Source organism: Rhinatrema bivittatum, chromosome 4 (genome assembly GCF_901001135.1).
Source record: "Rhinatrema bivittatum chromosome 4, aRhiBiv1.1, whole genome shotgun sequence".
Classification (NCBI taxonomy): Eukaryota; Metazoa; Chordata; class Amphibia; order Gymnophiona; family Rhinatrematidae; genus Rhinatrema; species Rhinatrema bivittatum.
Window position 1 is genome coordinate 357368349 of NC_042618.1, and position 17295 is coordinate 357385643.

Sequence of the window (17295 nt, forward strand, 5' to 3'; positions counted from 1 at the left end):
GGAGCCAATGTAGATCTTTTAGAACAGGTGTAATATGGTCATGTTTGCGTAGGTTGGTCAGGATTCGGGCTGTTGTGTTTTGCAGAATTTGAATGGGATGAATGGCGTTGTTGAATGGGATGAATGGCGTTGTTCGTTCTTCCCTTCAAAAGGGTCATCCCAGAGTCTGATAACAGCGTTATAATGCTCTACATTTCAGTGGCTATAAACATGTCTACTTTTAATATCATGAATTGAAATCTTTAATTACTAAGTACTGCTGAAATGTGAAATATAAAAGTACAGAACCTTTTAATACAATTTGCAAATAAAATGTTGCTGGACTTCTATTTTTATCCTATTTAGTGTATGACACCCCAGCAGAGGTGGAGTATACCACGATGATATTTCAAGACAAAGACAAAGGTAAAACTTTCAAAACGACCTAAAAATGGATCAGAATGTGCGCGCACATTACAATTATGGGTACTAATAGGAATTGTATTGGCTTACACATAGTGGGACGAACAGGCTCAGAGTAACTGATTACTGTATCATTCCCTCAGTGCTTTATTGATGGAAAACGTGAAAGAACCCACTGTAGAAATAATTCAGCCTCAACTCTGTCGAGTGGTGATCCCCAGCCACTTTGGGACAGTCAGTGCGGTATCCTTAGGCAGCATTCGCATAGGGACCAATGCACTAACACTTGTTCCCTGTACGTACCTGGATCAGTCCAGACCCTGGGTTATGTCACCAATCCAGCAGAGGGAGGCAGAGAAAACATTCTAATGACTCTGACGTATACCCTGGAGCAGGACCTGCAGTCAATCAGTATTTCTCTGTCTCCCAGCAGAGGTGGACGTCCCTAACCCCTGCAGTCTGTGGTAGTTTGTTATTTTTTAGTCAGGTAGTTTAGGAGTTAATTTTTTTGCAGGCTTTCTTTTTCTTTTGAAGAGAGCCTGTTCTTTTCATTTAAGTTATTTAAAAAAAAAAAACCAAAAAAACCCCACTTTCATTGCCTCCTGGGAGGTTGCCAAATCCTGGGAGGACTATCCGTCTTGGTTTTTGAGGCTGCCGGAGTTGGGGAGGTTTTGAACCCAGCAACCACTCCTGGCAGGGGCGATACCGGGAGGCCCGGCTCACTCACCCTACTTGGAGCAGCTCCTGGAGGCTCGCGGCGTTTCGGTCAGGTAAAAAAGAAAAATAAAAATAATTGTTCACAGCTGAATCATTGTTTACTTACCTTTTGGTGTTCGGTGGGCCCGTGCCTTTGTTTTTCACCAGGGTTTCTTTTAGTTTATTTCATACTTTTTATTTTGCGCCGTTTTTTCTTTATAATGCCGCGAGGCGCGGCCTGCCATGCTTGTGGAGATGCGCGCGTGCGTCTCTCTAGGGAGAGTCTCTGTTCATCCCTGTCTCCCCGGAGGAGGGAAGGCTCATCAAGTTTGCCGATAAAAAAAGGGACTCTGCCACTTCGCGCAGCCCCAAAACCTCGGCCCAGCTGCTCTCCTGCCCCAGACTCTTTTCGCTGCAGTGCGGGAACTGAGGCACTCCTGTCTACTCTGAGGGTGGCGACAAACAAGCTATTCAGAGTGCTTCTGACCTGCCTCCGCAGCCGGTAGTCCCTGGGGGGGGGGACAAGCCACACGAAACAGGGCCATATTTATCGGCTGAAAGCCTGGAGGAGATTTCAGATTCTTCTTCCTCTTCTTCTGCCTTTTCAGGGGATTTTCTTCGTTTTCTTCGCAAAGTTTACAAATCTAAGAAATTTCATAAGAGACATAAGAGTCTCTCATCTGAACATAGGTTAAGGCCACATTCCTCAAAAAGGGCTAGTTCCACGGATTTGGGAGTGGGGTCAGCTCCGAAGCGTCCCCTTTGTCAGGGTCCGGATCAGACAATTTTTTCTTTTTCAGATGATTCTGAGCATGACTCTTTACCTATCCCGGACAAGTCCATGCCGGAGGGGGATTTAAATGAAGACCCTGCTTTGAGTATTAGTTCAGACCCTCATGTTGCGGATGGGGATGACCCCAAAGTAGTCCACCTGTTTAGAAGAGAGGAACTTAGTCCCTTAAGTCCAGCTATTTTACTGGAATTGGGTCTCGAGATTCCAGTAAAGGATTCTCGGATGGGTGACGTTGACCCAGTGTTGCTTGGCCTTAGAGGTCCCACGACATCATTTCCATTTCATCTTTCTCTCACTGACCTTATGTACCGGGAGTGGGATACTCCTGAGTTGGGGCTTAAGGTAGCACAAGCCATGGAAAAATTGTATCCATTACCTGAGGAAGCTTTGGAAATTTTAAAATTTCCTAAGGTGGATGCCGCTGTTTCAGCCGTCACTAAGAAAACAACTATTCCAGTAACTGGGGCTACGGCTCTTAAAGATCTCCAAGATCGTAAGCTGGAGGTTCAGCTTAAGCGAATTTTTGAGATTTCTGCTCTTGGTGTGTGGGCGGCCATGTGTAGTAGCTTGGCTTTGTGAGCTGGACTAAGATGGGTCCAGGCTTTACAAAACAATTCTTCCCTCTCTGAAGAAGAAATTGCTCAGGCTGGTAGACTGGAAGCTACAGTTGCTTATAGTGCAGATGCTTTATATGATCTCATTAGGACCTCGGCTCGCTCTATTGTTGCTTCTGTATTGGCTTGCAGACTTCTCTGGTTGAGGAATTGGTCTGCAGACGCATCCTCCAAAGCTCAATTAGGGGCTTTACCCTTTAAGGGAAAATTATTATATGGTAAGGAATTGGAAGATTTAATTTTGTCCCTAGGGGAAAATAAGATTCACAAATTGCCAGAGGACCGTCCTAGGCCTAGAAGCTCTTTTTCATCTCGCTCTCGTTTTCGGTCTAACAGAAGATTTCGTTCTTCTCGTCCGTCGGCTCCTCCATCCAAACAGTCTTCAGGTAGACAACAGAATTGGTCTCAGTCCTTTCGTGGCCGCTGCTTTGGTAGACCTGCAACTTCCCAAGTCTCAGGAGGCACAAAGTCTGTCCAAAGAGATAAGGCTGGTCCTTTCTCCAGTTCCCGTCATAGGGGGCAGGCTGTCTCTGTTTTACGGAGAATGGGCCAGATGTATGTCGGATCAATGGGTTCTATCAGTGATAAATCAAGGTTAAGCTTTAGATTTTGTTCGGCGACTTCACCACCTGTTCCTAATTTCACCGTGTTCTTCCCTACAAAAGCGTCTCATAATCCAAGACTCGCTACAGCGTTTAAGTGACCTAGGAGCTATAGTTCCAGTTCCAACATCAGAACATCGGAAAGGTCGTTATTCAATTTTCTTCGTCGTTCCCAAAAAGGAAGGAACCTTTCGTCCCATTCTCGATCTCAAGAGGGTCAACCATTGTCTAAGGATTCCAAAGTTCCGGATGGAGACTCTTCGGTCTGTCATAGCTTCGGTTCACAGAGGAGAATTTCTAGCATCTCTCGACCTCACCGAAGCTTATCTTCATATCGGCATTCGATCCGATCATGAGAAGTTTCTCAGGTTTTGCGTTCTAGGGCAACATTATCAATTCAGGGCTCTCCCGTTCGGATTAGCCACAGCTCCCAGAACATTTACCAAAATAATGGTTGTGGTGGTCGCTCAACTCAGGAAGGAGGGCCTGTTGGTACATCCGTACCTGGACGACTGGTTGATTCGAGCGAAGTCGGAATCTCTTTGTTATTATACAATCAACAGGATAATCAGCCTTTTGCAGTCTCTAGGCTGGGTGATCAACGAAGACAAGAGTCAGCTATTACCTTCCCAATCTCTGGAGTTTTTGGGTGCATGGTTAGACACTTGTCAAGGGATAGTGTTCCTTCTGGAGCATCGCCTTCTCAAGATTCAAATCACAAATTCGAGACTTACAGTCTATTCCTATTCCTTGTGTGTGGGATTACTTGATAGTTTTAGGTTCAATGACCTCTACTCTGGAGTTGGTTCCCTGGGCCTTTGCGCACATGAGACCACTTCAGTCTGCATTGCTTTCATGCTGGAATCCAGTTTCGGAACTACCCCTTCCTCTTACAGAGTCGGCCCATTCCAGCCTAGATTGGTGGTTACAGACAGCGAATCTGCAACGATGTGTACCACTAGAGATTCCGGAATGGACTGTGGTCACTACAGACGCCAGTCTTTCAGGCTGGGGAGCGGTATGTCCGAATACATCTGTTCAGAGTCAGTGGTCCGAAGAGGAAGCGCAGTGGTCAATCAATCTTTTAGAGACCAGACCTGGTAGCTCAGGAAGCACAACAGCTGATCGCCTGGGTGGAGCAACATCTGCTCAGCATCGCAGCCTCACACATTGCCGGGGTGGACAACATTCAAGCCAACTTTCTCAGTCGGCATCATCTCGACCCAGGCGAGTGGGAACTGTGTGAGGAAGCCTATCAAATGATATGCAACAGATGGTCCACTCCTGCAATGGATCTCATGGCCACATTTCAGAATGCCAAAGCCCCTCGGTTCTTCAGCCGCAGGAGGGAAAGAGGAGCGGAAGGAGTAGATGCTCTGGTACTTCCTTGGCCAAGGGATGTTCTTCTCTACGTGTTCCCTCCCTGGCCTCTAATCGGCAAGGTTCTGCGTTGCATAGAAATTCAACAAGTCGACGTTGTCTTAGTGGCTCCGGAGTGGCCACGCCGTTTGTGGTTTGCGGACCTGGTCAGACTAGCACTGGACGGTCCCCTTCGATTTCGAGATCTTCCCTGCCTTCTGTCTCAGGGTCCGGTTTGTTTGGAAGAGGTCGAATGCTTCTCTCTAGCGGCATGGCTTTTGAGAGGCGTCGGTTAAAGAATAAAGGTTATTCAGATGCTGTAGTGACTACTTTATTGCGTTCTAGAAAACCTTCTACATCTTTGGCTTATGCAAGGGTATGGAAAGTTTTTGAATCTTGGTGTAATGAGCATCAAGTAGATCCAGTTCACTCTTCGGTATCCAACATTTTATTTTTTTTACAAGACTGTTTAGCCAAGTGTTTGTCCTGTAGTTCCTTACGGGTACAAGTGGCAGCGCTTGGATGTTTTCGTGGTAAGGTTCAGGGATTATCCTTGGCTGCACATCCGGATGTAGTGCGTTTTCTCAAAGATGCGCAATATCTACGTCCTCCATTTCGGAATCCTTGTCCTGCTTGGAGTTTGAATTTGGTTCTTAAGGCTCTGTGTTTGGCTCCCTTTGAACCCCTTAATCATGCGACTTTGAAGGATCTCACATTGAAGGTGGTGTTTCTTGTGGCCATTTCTTCAGCTTGTAGAATTTCAGAGTTGCAGGCCTTGTCTTGCAGAGAGCCTTTTCTTAGAATTTCTGATACAGGAATTTCATTAAGGACTGTACCATCTTTTTTACCTAAGGTAGTATCTTCTTTCCATTTAAATCAGTCCATAGAGCTTCCGGCTTTTCCGTCTTTAGATTGTTTGGATCCTTCCTCTAGGGATCTTAAAAAATTGGATGTACGACGAACTCTGTTGCGTTATCTTGAAGTTACAAACAATTTTCGATTGTCTGATCATTTGTTTGTTTTGTGGAGTGGGCCCTCGCAAAGGTCATAAGGTTTCGAAGGCTACGATTGCTCGTTGGTTAAAAGAGACAATTCGTTCAGCTTATCTTCTAGCTCTTCGTGACCTTCCTGAAGGGTTGAGAGCTCATTCTACTAGGTCACAGGCTACCTCTTGGGCAGAATGTCAGTTAGTTTCTCCTCAGGAGATTTGTAAAGCAGCGACTTGGAAGTCGTTGCATACTTTTGCTCGTCATTACCACTTGGATGTTCACGCTCCAAGTTCGGCAGCCTTCGGAGAGAGTGTTCTCAGAGCGGGACTCTCTGGGTCCCACCCTAATTGAATCAGCTCTGGTACATCCCAGGGTCTGGACCGATCCAGGTACGTACAGGGAAAGGAAAATTGGTTCTTACCTGCTAATTTTCATTCCTGTAGTACCATGGATCAGTCCAGTCGCCCACCCTTTATCTCTGTGTATATTTGTCTTTTCGGAGAGAGTCCGTTCGTTCACTGTTTGGGTGATTAAACCGCCTTTCATGCTGTCTATTTTTCTTAATATTTTCTTGTTTATTCCCAAGATTTTTTGGGGGGGATTCTGCTTCCATTTAGGATTTGTGAGTTGGAAATTCGTTCTCCTATTTAGATAGCTAGTTAATATGTTAGTAGTTAAATTTCTGCTTTGATACTGCTCAATACTGATTGACTGCGGGTGGTGTTCCAGGGTATACGTCAGAGTCATTAGAATGTTTTCTCTGCCTCCCTCTGCTGGATTGGTGACATAACCCAGGGTCTGGACTGATCCATGGTACTACAGGAACGAAAATTAGCAGGTATGAACCAATTTTCCTTTAATGCTATCTTAAGCAGTTAATGCAAGTTAACAGTGCCGTTAACACATGTAAGCTAGTTTGGGACAGTGAAATGCAAAATCTTTGTCAACAAGGTAATTAGAAACAAAAGTATGCACTATAGCTCATCTATCAGCACAGCAAAAAAGTACACATTAAGATGTGCAAAATGTATTGCAGATGCATTAACGCAAAAACTCACATGCAAGTTTTTGTGACACCATCCACATGTACTTTAGCATCTGCGGTAATGCATGCCTCGTCTACATCACACTAACTCTAGCCGTTATATGTGAGTTAAATGCTGAGATTATGCCAGTCAATGAATGATATTTTTGTTGGGGGGGGGGGGGGCGGATTTGGGGGTCAGTTAGTTCCTCCTTTCTCCATTTCCTTCCTGCTCAATTGGAGCCAGTGCCGGGATGCTGGCGTTGTGAGCCTTCATTCACAATTAGCCAGGGACTTTCCCCTATTTTAATAGATCCTCCCTCCCTATTCTGGCCATTGCAGGAAATGATCCTGAGGCTGGCAGCCAAACAGCAGGGCTCCTTCTAGAAATCCCCCACCCACGGGCTATAAACACTGCCTCTGCAGCAGCTCCGGCCCCAGCTCACCCAGGGTGTGAAAGACCTGGGTCAGGGAATCGAACTGGTCACCTTCCACATGAAACTGCAGAGCTCTTACCACTGAGCTGGCAGTTCCCTGTACGTACCAGATCAGTCCAGACTCCTGGGTTTATTCATCCGTGCCAGCAGGCGGAGACAGAGAAAGTAAAACTGACACTGCTTTATATACCCTGATGCCACCTGCAGTTCCTCAGTATTTCTCTGTCTCCAGCCGTGGGTGACTGATGCTTAAACCCTGTAGTTTGATCCAGTATTTTTTTTTGGATTTTTGGATTCTAGGTTGAGCCTTTCTCCCAGGGGGTCGGGGTTGCTCGTGAGGAGCCCCTACCCTGTTTGATTGAGGCGGGGGGGCTGGAGGTTGGTGACCCTTTTGTATGCCCGCTCCCCAAGTAACTGTGAGGTGCACATCCGGTGGTCTGGATCCCTCCCTTTCACGAGTTGGCTCCAAAATTGGTTTTCCTCACTTTCCTCTCCTTTTTAATTATCTTGCTGAATTGAGCTGGACAGCTCTCTTCAGTGCTAGTAGGAGGAACTTTTCAGTGACGCTGCTTTTAGAGCAGTAAAGTTTAAAAAAAAAAAAAAAGTGAAGTAGCAGGAACAGGTAGGGACTACAGCTTGGGTCGGCTCTCTTCTCCTCCCCCCTTTCTGCCCCCCTCCAGTGTGATTTCAGCGGGTTTTTATCGGGGTTTTCAATTTTTTTCTGATGTTTTTTTCTTGCTTGTTCATCGGGCCGTCAGCGACGTGATGGTGAGTGGGGTGGCTTGTCATGCATGCGGGTCAACTCTGGCACGTCTGAATCGCCGCGGTTTGTGTGCGGTCTGTATTTCAGGGGGGGAGGGTCCCTTGGAGCTCCCTAGGCCGGCTAAGCGGCAGAGAGGTGTTTCTTCTTCTTCCCCTGTAGCTCTGAGCTCTGGTCGCGTGGGGCATCCCGATGCGGAACGGCGGCCATCTTGGATCCCTAGACGGTCAGGCCCACGTTTTCTGAGCCTGGAGAGGATCTTCCTCCAGTACTTTCTCCAGTGCTCCCAGGTCCTCTTGAGGGACAGGGGGCCCCGGTAGGACCCCTTTTTGCCTCTGGCTGACAGTGGGCGGGCTCCGGCCCCTTTTTCGCCTGAATTTGTGCTTCTTATGCACAAGGCGGTTTTGGTACAGTATGAGGGGTTTGTGCCTGGTAGAGGGGGTCAGCACCCCCCCCACCTTTGCTCCCGGAGCCTGGTTTATCGTTTGTCCTAGGACGGGTCGCTGCCTGACTCTGGTGCAGGTCAGGGCATGCCCGGGGCGTCACAGGGAGGCACTGCGCCCGCTAGAGTGTTGCGCGTGCCCACAGTGGCGCCACAGGGGGATCCCGCCGGCCCAGGGATGTCGCTTGCCAGAACTTGGTCAGCAGACCCGGACGCGGGGGATGCCAGCCAAGGTGACTATTTGGATCCTGGGCCTGCGGCAGAGGGGGGTGACCCCAAGATCCTGCGGTTGTTCCACAGACAAGAACTGGTGCCACTCATTCCTCAGGTTCTGGAGGAGCTGGGTCTCCAGTCTCCGCCTGATGACTCTCGCAAGGAAGGTGCGAATCCTGTTTTACAGGGCACGTGGCGTCCCTCCTCTGGGTTCCCGTACCAAGAATCCGCTAAGACGTTGGTGGAGCAGGAGTGGAATAATCCAGATACGAGTCTGAGAGTTGGTAGGGCTATGGCCAACTTTATGCATTGCCGGAACAGACCCTGGAGTTGTTTGTCCTCCCTAAGGTGGACGCCGCGGTCTCCGCCGTCATGAAGACTACCATCCCGCTTACGGGAGTGGCAGCTCTGAAGGACATCCATCGAGCATTACTTTGCTATCTTAAGGCCATGAATGGATTTAGGCGATCTGACCATCTTTTTGTTTTGTGGAACGGTCCAAAGAAGGGGCTTCAAGCTTCCAAAACCACCATTGCCAGGTGGCTTAAGGAAGCTGTTGGATCTGCTTACAAGCCAGTACCGGAGGGCTTGAGGGCTCATTCCACCCGATCTCAGTCGGCCTCTTGGGCAGAGGCTCACTTGCTATTGCCACAAGAGATTTGTAGAACAGCGACTTGGAAGTCGCTGCATTCTTTTGCAAGACATTATCGACTGGATGTGGCAGATCAGGAATCTCGGTCTTTTGGCGAAAGCGTGTTACAAGCGGGACTCTCCAGGTCCCACCCTGTTTACGAAGCTTTGGTACATCCCAGGAGTCTGGACTGATCCGGTACATACAGGGAAAGGAAAATTTGGTTCTTACCTGATAATTTTCGTTCCTGTAGTACCAAGGATCAGTCCAGAGTCCTGCCCAGGTATTAGGGAGGGTGGAGAGTCATCCGCTTAACTGTTGTACATTACAGATATCTTTTTTGTCAAGTTCATCAAGTTTATATTCCAATGGGTTTTTTATGATGGTTTGTTTGCATTTAGCTTTGGTACAGATTAATACTGAGGAACTGCAGGTGGCATCAGGGTATATAAAGCTGTGTCAGTTTTACTTTCTCTGTCTCCGCCTGCTGGCACGGATGAATAAACCCAGGAGCCTGGACTGATCCTTGGTACTACAGGAACAAAAATGATCAGGTAAGAACCAAATTTTCCTTTATGTTAACACACTTTAGTACAATCAGCCCCAGAGTTTGCAACCAGTAAGCCTTTTGCACATGGGAAAACAAAAAAAAACAACCCAAAAAAAAACTCCTTAAGGAAAGGGGTGTTGTCTCAATATTGAAACACAGACGATATTGGCAGGAAAAGACAATATGGTCCACCTGTTTGTGCTTGCCTACAGTGCTATCACAGGTCTTCACAATCTTAGTTTTCAGAAAAAAAAATGCAGCATATTATAGCTACAGGAAATATTCTAAGTCCGTTTATTACCCAGAGAAAATAAAACACACAGGATCAGAAAGGAGGGAGAAGCAAATGAGAACCCTCAAGTAGCTTTGAACCTAGACGTCCAGAAATCAAAGGCTGGTGTATTAGCACACAAAGTACTCTGACTGTTGTAGGATGGGCCAATAGTAGGCATAAATTCAGGGTTCAGAATTAATATTTGTGAATATAAAAATTCATAACTATAGCAATCATACAGGACTTCTAGCTTTCTTTCACTAGCTGCCGGAGGAATCCATTTCTTGAAAACAATAAGGCACTCTACAACAAGGTTTTGTCGTGTATGAACTTTATTCCCTGCAGCATGTTTGACACAAATTAATAGGAATACCCTTCTTTCATGAGTAAGCAAATGTCCTAATATAGTAGCATTTATTTTAATCATGTCTAGGATTCTCAGTGCCTGAGCCATACTATAATTATAGCCATAAAGTAAGTTTTTACTTCTCTGGTAGTTCTTGCAGTATCCATGGAGAACTTTTTTGAGAACAGACCACTGCACAAAGATACTGTAGCAGTCAAACAGTAAAAGTTTATATGTATAAATAAAATGCATCTCTCCATGTTTCAGTGGATTTAAGGAATGACGCTTCAGCTGAATACGCAGAAATCCTGGTGAAAAATAACCAAGGTAAGTGATTCTGCTGCTGATATATATGAGTAGCTCAGGGACATTTAATGAAAAAAAATGTTCCTTGGTGTATCTAACACTGTGTGTGTATGTATATCTATCTCTCTACACACACACATACACGATTTATGTGGATTATAAATGACACTTACATGGCTTGTTCCAGGCAGTATGTTTATTGCAAACCAGTAAATTTTCAAAGTCACAATTCATTCTCTCTCTGAATTTTATGTAAAATAAAATTAAAAACTGAAAAAAATGCTGGTTGCATAAGTATTCAACCCCTGTGCTGTGGAAGCTCCAAGATAACATAGAAGAAAAATATTGCTCTAACAATTGGCCTCTATCTGTGAATCATTAAGAAAAGGTCAGTTTTTTGGGATAAAATCCCCCCCTAATTCCAGTACCATAGGTCAGACTGTGAATCTGAAGGAAAGCTGTGAAAATGAAGACCAAAGAGCATTGTAAGGATATTAAAGATATTTATAGATATGCACAAGATAGGAAAAGGCTACAAAATAATATCCAAGTGCTTGGATATCCCAGTGAGCACTGTTGGATCAATTGTGAGGAAATGGAAGCTGCATCATACCACTCAGACACTGCCTAGACAAGGCCATCCCTCAAAACTCAGCATCAGAGCAAGGAGACTTGTGAGGGAATCAACAGAGGGGCCAACACACACTTTGAAGGAGCTACAGAGTTCAGTGGCTGAGACTGGAGTGGAGGTGCACCAATCAACCATATCAAGAGCTCTGTGTGGGAGGATGGCTAGAAAGAAGCCATTACTGAAGATGAACTATATCAAAGCATGTCTGGAGTTTGCCAGAAAGCATCAGAGTGACCCAGCTAAAAATGTGGGATAAAGTTTTGTGGTCAGATGAGACAAAAATGGAGCTTTTGGCCAAAATTTAAAACAGTATGGATAGTGCAAACCTAACACTGCCCATTCCTCAGCAAACACCATCCCACCAGTAAAGTATGGGGGGTAGCAGCATCATGGTGTGGGGATGCTTTTCCTTAGTGGGGACTGGGCATCTGGTTAAAAGTGAAGGACGGATTGATGATGCCACATCCAGGGAGATACTGCAAGACAACCTGCTTCACTCTTAAAAAACTAAAAACTTCATTGTGGAATGGCACAATTCCATAGTCGTTAAGCAGTGGGTGCAGATAGAGCAGTATTGGGTGCCTTTACCCGCCATCCTCTGGCAATCTCGCCAAACGTGGCGACACCTGATAGACTGGACCCCTATCACCCAACACACCGTAACTGTTTGGCATACTTGGAAAAATAAGCTGGTGGGGAACTCCCCTTATTTCCAATCTTCATACTTGTTCTATAACTCCCATGTCACTCCTTGCTCGTCCACCGGTGCATTCAAAAATTGGAAAGCTAAGGGGATCACTCGTATAAAGCATATTTATACCAATGATAGTATTTTGCCATTTAATACTCTACAGCTAAATACGGTCTTCTCCCCTCTGAATTTCTCCACTACATGCAACTTAGACATACAGGGGAGATCTTTACTTTCTAGGGAGAGATCCATGTTTGAAGGTTATTGTATTTTTTATTTATTTATTTATTTATTTGCTTTTATATACCGACATTCATTGGGGTACATCACATCGGTTTACATTAAAACAACTGGAACAGTATGACGAGGGTCATATTTTACATTTTAACATTAACTGAGAATGAGAAACATATACAAAAGTCATTTAACATATACAGAGGTCATTTAACAAAATTGTTTAACATTGACTGGGTCTGTGAGGCTGAGATTGGGAAGCAGGAGTGAGAGGAGGAGGGGGGGGGGTTAGGTTGTGTCATGGTAGGAGTTGAGGAATAGCCATGTTCTCAATTTCTTTTTAAATGTGTGAGTGGAGGGTTCTTGTCAGAGTTCGGAAGGGAGCTTGTTCCAGAGGGTGGGGGCAGCTACAGAGAAGGTGCGTTGTCTGGTAGAGGTGAGGTGTGCTATTTTGGTGTGGGGAATGATAAGTAGGCCTGTGTTCTGAGATCGCAGGTTTTTTTGGCTGTGGTGTGGTTGGGGAGGATTGTTGGACCATTTGATTTTAAGGTTGTTAATGGTTTTGTGAAGTATGGTGAGGATTTTGTATTGTGATCGGTGTGATATGGGGAGCCAGTGGAGTTCTTTAAGTATGGGGGTGATGTGTGAGGATCGGTTGCTGTTTGTGATGGATCTGGCGGCTGCGTTCTGTAGCAGCTGGAGTGGTTTTAATGTGGAGGCAGGAAGTCCTAGGAGGAAGGAGTTACAATAAAGTGTATGCATGCTAACCTAATGAAGGGGATGATCTCTAAATTGTTTGTGATATTGAACATTACTCTGAGGAACCGACCCACCCATGTAAGAAACTGGGAACAAGATCTAGGCTACTCTCTCCCTGAAGAGGACTGGCGTCTTATTTTTCAATCGATTAAGTCATCCTCTATCTCTTCAGCGTTAACAGAGAACAGTTACAAGCTACTATACAGATGGTACTATACTCCGACTAGATTACATAGATTTAACCCTCAGATAAGTGACCTGTGCTGGCGGGGCTGTTCCTCCCGAGGTACATTTATTCACTGTGGTGGGACTGCCCCAAAATATTAACACTATGGCAGCAGGCAGAAGGAGCTATATCTCAAATCTTGCAGAAAATAAATTAAATTATCGAAGAAACCAGCACTCCTCAGCCTTCCAGCCACCAGACTTGAGATAGCGTACCTTTGGAAGCATGAATCTGTGCCATGGATATAGCGAGTGCTCCTATGATTGGATAAAACGTGTACTATGAGCAAAATCACTGCCTTTAAACACCATAGACTTAACAGGTTTACTGCTACCTGGGATCCATACATGAGTTGGAGATATAACGATTCATCCTACCTCTATTAAGCTCAATATAATATACGTGAACACTTTGCGTTTGCCCATGTTGCATTATGTTTTTTCTTTTTTCTGTTACTGTGCTAAATTTGGTTTGGTTTCAGGCAGCAGAGGAAGGGGGGGGGAGGGGGGATCTATATCAGCGGTTCTCAACCGGTGTGTCGCCAAGCGCCGGCAGGTGTGTCGCGCACTTCCTGGTCTCCCGCTCTTCTCCCTCTCCTCACCCCAGCGAGATGCACACAGTTCTTCAAACGAACACTGCTGCTGTTCCTGCCAGCGCTATCAGAACTTTCAGGTCCAGAATGGAACGGCAGCAGTGTTTGTGGAAGCCAGCAACAGCAGCATGGCCTTTTCTTCTTCCCGCCCCTGCAGCCCGGAAGAGGAAGTGATGTTTACCAGGCACGCGGGAAGAAGAAAGGGCCATGCTGCTGCTGCAGAAATCATGTCCCAAGGCTCCCAAGATTCGCCCCCAGCCCCGCAGTGGTAAGAAGGCAGAACTCAGCTGTTTGCCTGGGCTGCGATCATCACCGCGCAGAGCAGTCAGCTGAGAATGTGGCTGTGGCGATTTCCTGCCGCGCGGCTGTTTGGGAAATCCGTCGAATAGCTGCCTCGGGTCTGCGGCATTTAACTTTTTTTTTATATGGCCCCTGCTCCAGACCTATGGGTCCCGCTGATATCATCACTGAGGTCAGCAGGATTGTAGCCTAAATCGTAAGGCTCCCCAATGCCTTCTGCAGCTTCCCTCTCTCCCCGTGGTGGCACAAGGCTCAGAGACTCATGACTGCGGCCAAGTTCATTGTGGGAGGGCTGGCAGCTACAGTGGCTCGACATGCAGCTGTCCACTCCAGCCCTTCCCCTCAGGAACACTTCCTGCCTCTCCTCAGGCTGTGAGCAATTGGCTCCTGCAGATCAAAATGCAGCCTCTTCATACTGTGGGGAGCCTGTCATTGGCTTCCTGAGGCTCTGCACATCCACGTCCTACAGCCGCTGTTCTCAGCCCCTCCTCCCTGCACCCTCTGTACCACGGGATCTTCCCTGGCTTCTGCAGCTAGAATCGCGGCCTTTCTGCTCTTGGCCACTCACCCGTGCAACCAACAATGGCCCACAGAGAGAGACGGTCACTGACTCCCGCAGTCCTTGCACATCACGGCTACTCAACGGATTTCCCAAACAGCTACAAAGCCGGAAATCCCTGTGGCCACATTCTCAGTTGACTGCTCTGTGATGCAATGATCACAGCACAGGCAAACAGCTGAGTGCTGCCTTCCTACCGCTGCGGGGCCGGTGGAGTCATTCCTGCTGCAGGTCCCAGCCTATCACGACTGCTTTAATAGCAGAATACCGGCTGCCTTGTGCTATAGCTGCCATGTGGGGTGGGGGTGAGTGAGACAGACAGAGAGAGTGAGAGAGATTGTGTGTAAGTGTGTGAGTGAGATTGTGTGTGTGTGTGTGTGTGTGAGAGAGATTGTGAGAGTGTGTGTGTGTGTGTGAGAGAGACAGACTAATCATGGACCCTAAGGAAGAGGAGCGTCAGAACAGAGCTTCAGCAGCCATTGCTGCTTCTGGTGTGTGCTAAGGCCTACAAGGGAAAGGAGTAGGAGAGTTGCCGGAGAGGGTAAGTAAAGGTGGCTTTTTAAGTTAATCTTTCTTGATTGACTGCCATTTTAATTATTGTGTTTGCTGTTTGAAATATTTTGTTTAGGGAATTTTTAATAATTTTGTAAGTTTTTAATGATCGGATGTTATTCTATTTATCAGCTGTTTTGAAACAATTATATTTATTATTCTAGTTTTAGAATTATTATTTTATATTATTACTTGAGAAATGTATAAATAGAAGTGTGGAGACAAAAACTGAACTGGAAACAGCAAGAAGCCAGACTGAGTGTATGTAGTGCAACAATGAAAAAATAAAATTATTAACTTGGTCACTTTATTCTGTATTTGGTGAGGGTTCTGTCTGTGTGACCCAGGTAAGGGAATTCTGCAAGCTTGTAGTTTCTTGGTAGGGATCTATAGCAGCTTGGCTTGTTCTGTTTTCCTCATAAGAGGTGTATTAATGTTTAGGGCCTGGTTAAATATTTATAGTGTTGTCTTTTCATAGGTAGTGTTGTTACTGTTTAATGAGTTCCATAATGCAGGTGTAACTTTTTGCACATTAGTTTGTGCATATTATTGCAGATCCTGGGAGTCTATTAGGTGCTATATTTCTGTTTCCATTTCTTCAATTTTGCACTGCATGCAGAGTGGCTTTTTTGGATCTCCATTCCAGTTTGTCTCCATATTTGTAATTTGTGGTCTTTCTGTATGTACTTGGTGAAGGTCGATTCTGTGTGTGTGACTGAGGTAAAGTATTTTACTAGCATGTATATCAGACATAGGCATTTCAGGGTCAGTCCACAACTGGTTCAAGTCTTTCCTCAGTAATAGAAGCTTTACGGTCAAGATCAACAATAAAGAATCTCCGTCGACTAATTCCTCTCTGGGTGTACCCCAAGGATCCTCCCTGTCCCCCACCCTTTTCAATATCTACCTCCTCCCCCTTTGTTAACAAGTCTCAACCTTACTCACTACATTTACGCAGACGATGTTCAGATTCTGATTCCAATAACAGAATCTATTAACAAATCCCTCTCACTCTGGAACAACTGCCTACAATCTATCACCAGTCTCCTCAACAGTCTAAATTTGGTCCTCAATGCCGCTAAGACCGAACTCCTCCTCATTTCTTCCAACCAAGACAACCTCCTGCCTCAGACCCACCACAACCACCCTCTTACCCACACGCAGGTTAGAGATCTTGGGGTAATACTCGACAACCACCTTAATCTAAAGAATATGATCAACACCATAACCAAAGACTGCTTCCACAGACTACAGATACTAAAAAGACTCAAACCTCTCCTATATTTCCACGACTTTAGGACAGTTCTTCAAGCCCTGATATTTGCCAAAATAGACTACTGCAGCGCTCTACTCACTGGCCTACCTAATTCAACCACCAAGCCATTACAGATGATACAGAACTCCGCGGCCAGAATCTTGACCAGCTCCAACCGGAGAGATCATATCACGCCCATCCTCCGAAACCTACACTGGTTACCAGTCATCTACAGAGTCCTACACAAATCACTGTCTTTAATACACAAATCCATCCATAATCACCTCCATCTTGATCTGGAAATCCCTTTCAAACTCCATACCTCCAACAGACCAATGAGAGAATTCTACAAAGGTGCGCTTCAAGCCCCTCCAACTAAAGCCACACGCCTCATCTCAACCAGGGACCGAGCTTTTTCAACAGCAGGCCCAGCCATCTGGAACAACCTCCCCGCAGAACTCAGGCTGGAACCGTGCCTACTAACATTTAAGAAAAAACTCAAAACTTGGCTGTTCCGCCAAGCCTTCCCAGATCCCTCGGACACACATTAGATGATCCCACTCAAGCAATGAAACCTCACTACCCCTCTAAATACCGCATTCGCACTAGTTCGTCTTCAAATAAGTGGATTAAGATTAGACCGGATAATGTTATGTCTCTCTTGTATTTAACCTAATTTAATACCCTCTTCGGGCCTTTTTCTTCCAGCTGCCTAAGCTTCCAAGTTTACAGTCCTTGTTAAATGTAACTTTTGTCTTGTTTCTTGATTATAAAAAAAAAAAAAAAAAGTTGTTCCTTCTGTTATCTACCCTTGTTCGATGTAAACCGATCTGATATGGTATTTAACCATGAAGGTCGGTATAGAAAAATGCTAAATAAATAAATAAAATAAATGTAGGCATTTGTATCAATGGAGAAATTACTTACCTGATAATTTTGTTTTCCTTAGTGTAGACATATGGTGTTCGAGGATTCCTTCTTTCCTCAGTGTCGCCGCCACTACAACCATGATTTTGGTGAACGTTCAGGGTGCTGTGGCTAGCCCGAAGGGTAGGTCC

At 45.7% G+C, this 17295-nt stretch overlaps 1 protein-coding gene across 5 annotated transcripts in view; it reads left to right on the forward strand.

Annotated features, from left to right (window-relative positions):
• The window catches only part of MILR1 (mast cell immunoglobulin like receptor 1), a 64778-nt gene that overhangs the window by 27078 nt on the left and 20405 nt on the right, over nt 1-17295 (forward strand). For all 5 annotated transcript variants that reach the window (XM_029600751.1, XM_029600750.1, XM_029600752.1 and 2 more), the window contains 2 exons: nt 346-405; nt 10400-10459. In XM_029600751.1, the coding sequence (XP_029456611.1) occupies nt 346-405; nt 10400-10459 (120 nt within the window). The remainder of the gene's footprint in view (nt 1-345; nt 406-10399; nt 10460-17295) is intronic.